The following is an 11,268-nucleotide window of genomic DNA, read 5'->3' as shown; positions in this document are numbered from 1 at the left end:
CAGCTTTTCTTGCATGATTTCTGTGGATCCTTTAAAAAAGTTATGTTTTGGCTTTCAGAAAACATGTTAGGACATGAACGTACAAGAAATGACATGGGTATTGCAAACATATACAGTACTTACAGTATATGTTCTATGCTCTTAAGTAAATCAATGTAAATATATTGATTTAAAATGTAATTTATTTATTTATTTTTTTATTTTTTTGAGTACAATGCCTGCCGGACATTGTAGCTTTACAATGTTTTAATTTGTGAAAGCAAAAAAGTAATTGCAGATGATATTTACTTTTCCTGTGAGCTGACATGAGATCACAGATACAACAGGGTATGTTGAAGACTTGCAAACAGGGCACAGACAAAGCAGAAATAGCAAACGTATTCGCCTCCGTATTCGTATCACAGCTACAACTTGTTTAGGGAGATCAGAATAAAGGGGGCTGAAGACAAATGCACGGCCACACCTAGTGCTGGTTTGACATATTAAAATACCAATGAAATTCTATTAGGCGTGTGGTTGCGAGGTGATAAAATGTGAAAAGAAAACACTTAAGTGGGAGTAAATACTTCTTCAAACCAGTGTAGCTATTACAAGTCAACTTGTGAATTACGAACTTTAGGAATAAATTCAACCAAGTGGGTGTTAAAGAAAACTTTTTAATTGTGTTATGCAGTTGCATGCCAGAGCACCAACCATCGTGACTTGTCTAAGTGTTATGATTTTTTTTGGTTTTTTTTTACTTCGTAGCAAAGGCTTCAAGAACACCAGAACTCTACAAAACCCTTTGGCAAATTGACACCGCACTTGAGAGTGACGCTGGAATATATTTGGACGTCCTGCACGTCAATCAAAATTTCGCGGCATCCCATTGGTCCTTCCTTCCGATATTATCGTTACATCTTGTGGTCGTGTACTCTGTTGTCCTCATCCGCGAGTTGACGTAGGTCCCCTAAATTTGTGGCTGGGCCATTTTGTGTCTCGCTCGCGATTTTAGAGCCTTGACATTTGACAGCGCGTCTGTTAAACGCGGCGCATGAACGCAAACTGTCAAAAACTGTCTGATTTGTATTCTTCTCCTTATTTTGAAACCTGACACCGCTGATGTTTCGGCGCCCATATCCTCCCAGTAGGTTGTGCGCTGCGCGGAGTGATATCCCATTGGAACCGACAGTTTGAAGGCTGTGAAAATGTCTACTTGGGAAAAGAAATGACTGCAGTTTCTCCAAGCGAAAGGAAACAAGAGTACCGCAAGAGTTATGGTCCGCGTTAAAGACGCGAGGTCGGCTCCGTAACGAAGACAAACGACGAGGCGAGACAACAGAGGAGCGTTTTATATTGTCTGTCCTGCGCTTCATCAAGCCCACAGACCGGGACCACGGGAGACGGATCCTATCCCTAACTTTGTTTCTCCTCTCTTATAAATTGTCGTACCACTACTCTCTGCTGGATGCTACACTGCTGACTCCAGGTAAACGTGAACGTATTCAAAACAAGCTCATTCATGCGAAGCTGGAGTTGTAATTGTTACGTTGATTTCGGCGTAATAACTAAGTTTCAAGCGCAGCGATGAAGTTGTTGGAGGGCTGTAGCCGGGGGGGGGGGGGGAGAAAAGCGGGGTGTTGGATTTTTCTTCCCCCTTCTTTCGGTCTCACCGAGGTCCACTGTGTGATTACACAGCATTAGCAGCCTTGGGTGTGATGGAAAACACTTCGTTGTTCACTTCTGTGAGCTATAACGTTATTAGCTCCCCTGGGGTCTCGGCACTTATATATGTGGGGCTTTTTGCGTTTCGACGCCAGCCGTTGACTTCTTTTCATATGGCTCGCGTTGTGTTCATGACTAATGCGAGCCTGTTTTGCGTTCAGTTACGTTTAATATTCAGTTGTGCCCCCAAATCGCTGCTAAATATGCGCAAAGTCCGAAAATAACAGCAGAAAATAACTTGGGTATTTTCCCGTCAGCCTTCTACCGTTATAACCGTCGCTTGCAGCTTTTAATGTAGCACCTTATAATCCCCCCACACACTTGCAAACTAGCTACAGTAAAATATAATTTTAATAATAAAAAGTGAAATGGTTTATTAATTAATATATTAATATCCATTAAACTTTTTTGTGGACTCAGTCTTTGTGCTCAGGGCAGGCAACAGGTTGTTTTTTTTTATTTGTTTGTTTCCCCCCCCCCCATCAGGTCCTTTTAAACGTCCCTCCGCATTTCCAACCCTGTAGGTGAAAACATTTAAAAACCCGATGGACACTGAACAGCCTGGATCCGTGTTTTCTAACGCCAGCCAGGAGCTCTCGTTCTCTACAGCTATTTCTGCCATGCAACTTTCCCCCCAAACACCGCTGGCCAAAAGGCGGAGGTGCTCAAGACAAGCGTAATGCAACTTCCATTTGTTAGGAGGGGCTAAGCACTTATCCCCCATTTTGACCTCGGCTTGCTGACAGAGAAATTGCTAGATTATGAGCTGTCAGCGTATTGTTCTTTGGTCGGATTCCGCGCATGCACCCCTATTTACAGCCTCTTGGACGTTACACCACTGCAGTGTTTATTCATTTTAGACATGCTAATGCAGAGAAAGCAAAGCAGCTACTATATAATGGTGTTAAGTAGCAAAAAGGAGGAGTGCATAAAATCTCACCCTTTCTCCACACCTTATTAATATTCGTCACATCACGTCTTGTTTATCTCCTCCCAAATCCCTCTCTGTAATTTGCAACATAAATTGGTTTATAACCCCAATGACATGCCAAGAGACACAAGTATTTACATACATAATAAGAGCAAGAAATACAGATATTTTGGGTTGTTTTTCTTGTTGGCTATAAAGGTATCACCACAAGTGGCCAGACTCCCTCTAAAACATGAAAATAAAAGTCGTTCACTATGAGATAGGCCACTTCATTACAATAGTTACATTTAGGACTGAAACCGTTCTGCTACCCAGTAGACAATTACTGAATTAAATCATATATATATATATATACTGACCTCCTCCTAATTTAAAGAATCTCCATTCGGTGTGGGATAATCCTGTCCAGATTTTAAAAGTCTTAATTTTGTACAAATTTTGGAACAGCCAAAATGCAATAAAATAGGAAGCAAACTTCTGCATCATGTCATTTCATGATTTCTGGAGCATGCAGCTCACTAAACCTCACTAGTTAAATATTTTGTTAACAATTGTCCAGGATATTGTAAAAAAAAAAAAAAAAAAACTGATTGAAAAATAATAATAATAAAATCATTTGGGGACAGAATGGAGGTTTGTAGGAAGCCTATATTTGCTATTCCCTTGTGATCATTTTATTTTAAAATGCAGCTCGTCTGCGAGGTCCTAAAAATAAATGAGTTAGTCAGGTGGTATTCTTGGAGTCACATCAGTTACGTCTGGAAAACACAGGAAGTTTAATAGGTCACAAATCTCTAACCATAATGCGATGATTGTTTTAGCAGTCTGCTTTTTAACTGGCTTTTTCTCTTCCACTCTTTTAGCTAGACAGTTTGCAATGTAAGAGTAGCCTAACAATCTAAGAGAATATAACTAGGACACTGTATTACATTAGTTAATTTTTTTTACATAATTAAAAAAGTAGTACACATTCTTAATCCAAAAAATGTAAAAAAAAAATGTTGTAATATATTTCAGGAAAAGCCACTGAACCACAGCGATCATGTTTCTCAAATGGTCAAAAGCTCCATTCCAACAATAAATTCAAAACTCTTCATTAGTTAAAACAATTAAGTTCATATTTAATAATCGTTTATGACCCATGACAACATCAAAACCCTCTTTTCTGTTTGTTTGTTTTTTAAACCAAATCCAAAATTGTAGTGTTAAAAGACGTTTTTTAGTCACATGGAACATTTGTGTTGATGTTGGCTGGCCATAAATTGCCACTTTAAGAATCCAGCATGCTGTGTTATCACTCTGTAGATTTCAGTGCACAGAGATGCTAAAAACACAGTTAGGTTTTGATGTGGAATAAGCACCCAAGTCCAGGGGCTGACTAAAACCAAACGCAGCGTGGCCTGTGGCTGAACCATGGTTTGATGTGGGCTACTTTTAGAACTGGTTTTACTTTTCTCACTACTTGATCAGAAATTGTCGGCTGTGAGGGTATAAAGATAGTTCAGCTAACCAATATGCAGTTATTGGTTAGTTGATTAGTCCTGTATTTGATTGTTTTAGTCCTAAAATAATCATCCATCCATCCATCCATCCATTTTCTGTTCACCCTTGTCCCTAATGGGGTCGGGAGGGTTGCTGGTGCCCATCTCCAGCTACGTTCCAGGCGGGAGGCGGGGTACACCCTGGACAGGTCGCCAGTCTGTCGCAGGGCCTAAAATAATCATATAAGATATTTATGATTTCTTACGAAAACAAAACACCCTTAAACAATCAACTCACAATGTACTTTTGTACTTTTCATACGACTATATGCTTTATTTTTTTATTAAATAGGCATAGAGCTAAGATCATTGAAGCAAATAAATTCATATTTTTTCTGCCACAAAATTATTTTGTGGGTTTCCTTTGTGCAGTGCACAAAGATTTATGGGTGTATCCATAAATTTAATGACTAAAACTATACATAAATTATTCTGTTGGACAAAAGGCTGTGTGAAGCAATACAAACTTTACCCAATCATTTATTACTCATCTTCAGAGGTATTGACTTGTGAGAACTTATTTTTTGTATCCTTTTTAACCACAATTAAAAGCTTTGTCATTCGTTGTTAAGTAGTTGTGTTTTTTTTTTCTTCCTTAATGTATCTGTGGTAAAGTCAATTAACATAGCAGACCTACTCACATATGGAAATAGCTGTATAAATGGAATTGCTTGTGCGTCAGTAGTTATTTTCTGAGCAGAGACATGGCAACAATTAATTTTTTCTTTACTGACATTGTAGTTGTTTGGCCTCACACGTTTGTTTTTTGCTGAGTTTGAAACCTGTTGCTTTAAATGAACTGAATGGTTTTTGGCAATCCACCTTTAGCATTTCCAGCTGCGCGGCACAGGGAGATTCCTCCGTGGGAATTAGTGATAACAAATGATTGGACATTGTTATATGTTGTTCATCTTTCTTCTAACAAAGCTCGATTTTAATATTCCATTTAAAGATTAAACAACATTTGCTGTTATCTGTATAGTTGATGTTCTGAAGCTGGAATGCAGCATTAACACAGCTCTCTACACTAAAATAGAGAGTGCAGAAAACAGTAATCTTAATCAATGCATTTAATGTAATCAGTATCGAGTTATTGAAGCAAAATGACGTCATGTTGTTTGTGCTTGTCCTTGTAGTCTGTTGCTGAGACTGTAAAGGCCCAGTGAACAGCATCGGAGAATGGCTGCAGTGGAAAATGACAAGGAGCTGAGCGACTTGCTGGATTTTAGTGCGGTAAGGCCCTGTTAAGCCTCAATGTTACCTTCGTAATCCATTTCATTTTACTAATAAGCACCAAATCTGGTGATGAATACCTCGAAATAGGAATGAATGAGATTTATTCTCTATTAGGAAGTAATGTGTTTAAACAGCCATGATTTCTATAAAGCTCTTGTTTGTCTCGGCTCAATTTCTTTCTTTATTTTTTTGTCACAAATCATAGCTGAAACGCTCGGGTTGCCTTATGTTTATTGCAGTTGTTATCAAAAGCATGTAGGACAGTTTGGATTACGCTCTGATCAACGTTTGCATAAACATCGAGAGAACATTCAAATGTTTTATTGCCTTGCCGTGGTTTTACAGATTTATTGCTCTCTTTTCAGATGTTTGAACCTCCAGTTTCGAATGGAAAGAATGGGCCGACGACTCTCGCCAGCAGCCAGTTTGGAGGTCCTGGTAAGAGATAATACACAAAAGAGACAGTTTGTTTGCCTTCACCTGTAGTCAGTGGCCGTAATTCTTGGTAATGCTTCTGTGACTTTCTAAAAATAAATCTATTAGAGACGATCTCCAGTCTCACTACCTCATTTTTATTCTCTTGGTTTCTTTCCAGTTGTAATAGAATAATACATTGTTCCCGTTTCCTTGTTTTAGTTTTCATAAATTGAAAATTCATCATCAGATACACAAATCCAACCCTCCTCTTAGTTTTAAAGCATGCATGCAACTCAATGTTGTCAAATAATAACCAGGATGACCAATATCAGATGGTGGTACTTTTGTATGTCTGATGGCGGATTATATGCTCCGTATCCCTACTCTACCAGACCCTATAGTCGCAGACAAAAAAGTTCTCTGCTGCCATTGTATTTTTGGAGGTGCATTAAGTCTTTCAACACGCATCAGAGAGCAACGCGATATTCAAGGGGAAGATCAAAGACGGCACGTTCGGTTGCTGGGTGGGGTTATTGGGGGCTCTGTTTCATCTACTCACAAAAAAGCCACTTTTGTTGTTCTTCTGTAAGGATCAGGCGCGCTCTTACAAAAGAGGCATGTAGATGTTATCAATCCTAACGGCTTCTCATGAGGCACCTACGGCCCACAGGAACCGTACCAGAGTTCTTAGAGCTATTTGAACAAGTTGCTACTCATTTCTGTATCTGAAATGCCTGAACTGAGCTTAGCAGATATTCCTAAGACTCTTGTTCAAGAGTTTAGTGTAGTTCTTAGCTCAGACTCTGACCTTTTGCAGCATAAAAGTAAGTAAATCCACCTAACAAAAGAAAATTATAAAACAACTTTTAGCTACTTAGCTAACATTAGGGAGTTGTTTTAGCAGAGAATAAGAGGCTCAGTGTAAATCCAGACACCCTAGGCACACACCGCTGGTATTGAAATGAGCTATGCTGTTTGATGTCTAATATCAAAGCTCAAAACTCTTGATTCCTGATGAGTAATTATGTAACAGTCATTAGTCTTACACACATACTGAATTAGGCATGGGGTGGTTGCTGCTATCAAGGTTTGCCAAGGTTTTTAAAAGTTACGCTTTCAAAACCACAAACATTTTCCATCATACCATTCCTACCTATCCCGTGGTGGTTCCTTTCAATTCAGATTAAAGAAAACATGTTGAAATTACCTGGTTTTTTTATAGCTTCCTGTATGTGCTGCTCCTAACTAGCCTGTTGCTGCTCCCTGCCAGTCAGGTGGCTGAATGAACCCTTGGACACTTTTTCCGTCCTTTAAAAGAAACACACGTTTTGCTGTTTGAACATATTCATCAAAAATCACAGACAGTCATGGTGTGGAAGCTGAATGGGAGCTAGCCATCTCTCTAAATGTAAAAACTGCAGTTTTAACACTGTAGTCAGCTACTGTCTGCCTGCAGGGGGGCTCCCTAGCTAAGATAAACTTGTTTTACTCCTGATGTTCATTTATAAAGAACAGAATATCAAAAAAGGTATAATATTCTGAAACGTTAGCAACTGCCTCTAAATTTCTGTAGTTTTATTTGATCTTTTTGCTCAAGTCAATGGATTAGAAACAGTTTAACAATAGATTTTCGTGATGACATTATTATAACTTAAGAAGAACTGGATAAGTTATATCTTTATCACATATCTGTTTCACAAAAAAGCAATTTTATTATTGGGTATTATATTAAGGATGCACTGGTTTGACATTGAATCCGATACCATTTTTGTAGTTATGGCTGATAACCAAAATCATATATATCATGTATATTTCTCTATCCTTTTGACACTTTGGAACAAACAACCACATCTTCTACCTTGCTTGATGCAAGTAGGCCTTCCTACCTCAAAGACCTAAACTTGCTAAAGATAACTCAATAAAATAGCAAAAATCTGGGCCAATTATAATAAGGGCCTGTTTGCTGTATTTGCAATAACGATTCTTAATAATAATAGAGGAAGTTGGGTTGTGGTCTAAGAGAGAAATTAAAAAGTAAAAAAAAACTTTCATGTAAAAGAATATTTTACATGAAAGTTTATATATATATATATATATATATATATATATATATATATATATATATATATATATATATATATAGAAATTAAAAACAGATTCATAATTTTTTCTAAACTGATCCTTCTTATACATCATTTTATTATTTATTATGAGATGAATGTCTCATTTCATTTTTGGTTAATTGAATTTTTTTTATATCTATATGGACCAGAGTTATGAATATTTTGGGGCTTTACTGTATGGTGATGCTATGAAACTGTTCTATTTTTACCATCATCATCATTCCTCATTCCTCATTAGTCTGATACCTGCCCACACCCACATGGCACCATGAGGGACACCTGATGGGTTTAAAAGTTTCCATATGGATCTAAAGTAGAGTCATTTACATGTTTTTCCCCCCAATTCATATGGTTTAAATGTGAAACTTTGCCATGTGTTTTTGTGCTCTTGTTCTGAGTGATTATCATATCTGTTCAATCCAGTCCACTGTTTTTCTTTTTCTTTTTTTTGTGTGTGTGTGCTTTCATTTTTTGGTTCACAAGAAACCGAGACTTCTAACATGTATTTTTAGGGTGGTATGGGTAGAAATTCTGATGGGCTTGTGATATAAATTTGCATGAAAAGGTTCCTTGTTTCAAGCAGATGTGAAACTGAATTTGAAAAACTCAGGTGGGAAAGTTACATGAAGGTCTGCTCTGTAAAGTCTGACGATCTGCTGCTTATTATTGCAAAAATCGTAAAAAGAACAAAAAATATCCAAACTATTGCTGGAGAACAGTCGAATGTAAGCTGCGTGCGTTTAAAGGATAGTGTGTCACATTGTCTTGTACTTAGGAAGTCTCCTGTGACTAACAGGTTTAAAAAGTCAGCCCTGTGTCATTGTACATTGTTCAGTATTTCATTAACAGTGTTTTCTCTCTTGAGATTGTATCTGACATCACGCTTTGTGTCTGCGTGACTCACTTTTCCAGGGGAAGGAAGAAGTTGTGTAGACAAACAGAACGCTCGGTTGTAGTTGGCCTGGGGCAGCGTTTCAGTAAAAACCAAGAAATGCCTGCATGTTTGGTCAATATATCTGCCTGCGTTTCGCTCACGAAGCCGGTGACTAAGGCTGTCTGTCTGTTTCCGATAGCTCTGTCTGTGCTGTGTAATTATAGACCAGCCAACCTTAAAGGGGTGTTGCATGCTGGGAGGAAAAGTGCATTGGGGTTCTCGGGAGAATTTGTCTGTTACTCATCCTCTATTTCTTTTCCTACTTATAGATATTATAGCCTGTCTGACTTCTTTACAGCTGGTACTTGTTATTTTGGCATGGCGTTCTATAGGACTAATGAAACTTTGTGTGTTTGTAATCAATATTATTGTCATGCTTCACTAGCAATCAGCAGTATGGTCTGCTGTAGCTACTTTAGGAATCAATATTCATTCATAAAACTAAATTAATTGAAAAATGTTAAGAAATCTTGATATGGAAACATATTCAGTTATCAAATGTTTTTGAGAAAATGAATATATCCTAAGTAAAAATAAGCATAAAAGGAACAACATTAGCTCCAAATCTAAACAAGAACTTAAAATACAACATAATTGTTTTACATCAAAAGCAACATTCATTTCTACAGCTGCAAAAGTAATTTGTAATTTTTCACTGTTATGGTTATAACAGTATTTATTTTCTGTCCGTTATTTTTGTATATTAGATTTTCATACGCAACTTTAAAAAACAGTATAATGAACACCCAAATTAGACACAGTTTTTAGGTGCAGAGCATTATCCATTTTACATTTTTCTACCTTTAATAGAGTAGACCAGTTATGATAAGATGATAATAATCGGCTAATTAGTTGGCCTGTTTATAGCCAACACTGCAAACAAATATACTTCTTGGTCGTTTTTTAAAACACTTTACTTGAATGAAGATGATTGCATCCCTTTCTTTCCCACACTGTAGTTGCACATGCTTTTCTTGACTGGAAACATTTCCAAACAGAACGTTTGCTGCTCTAGTGAGTTAGTGAAAAGTGTAGGAACTTCTTTTAGGCAGCTGACTGACATTTAGCAGTATGTACAGCACAAGTGTAACCATAAAGAAGCCAAGAGTAGCTGCAGTTTTTGGACAAAAACCTTTCACCAGCACTATAATCTGATTTGTTCAAATAAAAACTTTATCTATGATAGGGCTGTTGTAAAAGAATATTTTAGTAATCGAGTACACTATAGAACATTTTTACGATTATCTGAGGAATCGGAAATCTCTCTCTCTTCCTTTCTTTCTCTCTCTCTCTGCCATTCCTATCGTTCACTCCAAAACCGTAACGACCATCGCAAAGCTAAATTCACAGATCTCTATTTGTCCCTTGACAAAACGCCGCACATTTCAACACCATGCTGCTAGCACTTCACAACAACTCATACCCACCACAAATAATGATCCGGGTGGAACACGGTGAGCTGCATAATAAAACATAATTAACGAATCTTCAAGGCAGATAAATTTTACTCGAGGAATTTTAATAATCGAGGTACTCGAATTGTTTGAGGAATCTTTTCAGCCCTAATCTGTGAATCACTCTTTCCTCTGCCGCTATTCCTACCGAAGAGCAAAAAAGGGTTTTATAATGAGTGCAGTGGTTTATCGTGATAATGTAGATAAACATGTTCCCGACCAAATGCCTTATTGTCTGTCATTTGGATTAAAAAAGGTACTGAGCAGTTTTTAATGTCCACTATCCTGATCGGCAAAAAAATGTTCTGCCATTATTTTTAGATTATTTTTGTCGGGAAGTGTGGGTGGTGAGGCAGATGCAGCGGACCCAGGAACGATGAATAATGAGATTTAATGAAAATAACTTAATCAAAACAACGAGCAGGAGTAACACACACTGAACACGAAGAGACTAAACATTGACGAGGACCCGATGACGAACAAGGAACACAGGTGGAGTTAAATACATGGGAGGGTAATCATAGAAACGAGACACACCTGGGAACAATCAAGGGGAGGACAGGACAACAAGAGACTTAAGGACACAGAAAACTCTAAATAAACACAGATCATGACAATTTTATTCTCTTTTTTTCAAATTGTCACTGTAGTTTTAAGTGATTTTACTATCTTAAATGTTATTTCACAATTAGACCCTCCTTTAAATGTCACCGAGTGAAACTATTCACAAATATGGGCAGATATAAACACACTTCTTTACGAGATTAACAAGTGTTTTTGTTGTTAATCTAGCCTGCTTAATGCTGAGTTGTTAAAATTTCCATACTGAAATTAGAGTTATTGTAGAATTATGACGCAAGTCCAATTGTTAAAGAATTTATTAATTTTTTTTAATAAACGTTGCTCTCAAACACTCAAAAAGTTGATC

At 37.4% G+C, this 11,268-nt stretch overlaps 1 protein-coding gene across 9 annotated transcripts in view; it reads left to right on the top strand.

Annotated features, from left to right (window-relative positions):
- Nucleotides 1-956: 956 nt before the first annotated feature.
- The window catches only part of tcf3a (transcription factor 3a), a 30,080-nt gene continuing 19,768 nt past the window's right edge, over nucleotides 957-11,268 (top strand). For 4 of the 9 annotated variants that reach the window (XM_028020647.1, XM_028020646.1, XM_028020642.1 and 1 more), the window contains exons 1-3: nucleotides 962-1,468; nucleotides 5,313-5,409; nucleotides 5,778-5,850. In XM_028020647.1, the coding sequence (XP_027876448.1) occupies nucleotides 5,356-5,409; nucleotides 5,778-5,850 (127 nt within the window). In that variant the 5' untranslated portion in view covers nucleotides 962-1,468; nucleotides 5,313-5,355. Of the gene's footprint in view, nucleotides 1,469-5,312; nucleotides 5,410-5,777; nucleotides 5,851-11,268 lie in introns of all 9 variants that reach the window. The other 5 variants (XM_028020644.1, XM_028020641.1, XM_028020645.1 and 2 more) reach the window with 4 other exon arrangements.

Source organism: Xiphophorus couchianus, chromosome 6, assembly GCF_001444195.1.
Source record: "Xiphophorus couchianus chromosome 6, X_couchianus-1.0, whole genome shotgun sequence".
NCBI classification, from domain to species: Eukaryota; Metazoa; Chordata; class Actinopteri; order Cyprinodontiformes; family Poeciliidae; genus Xiphophorus; species Xiphophorus couchianus.
Note: the sequence above shows the minus strand (reverse complement) of the source record. Positions and strands in the feature narration are given on the sequence as shown.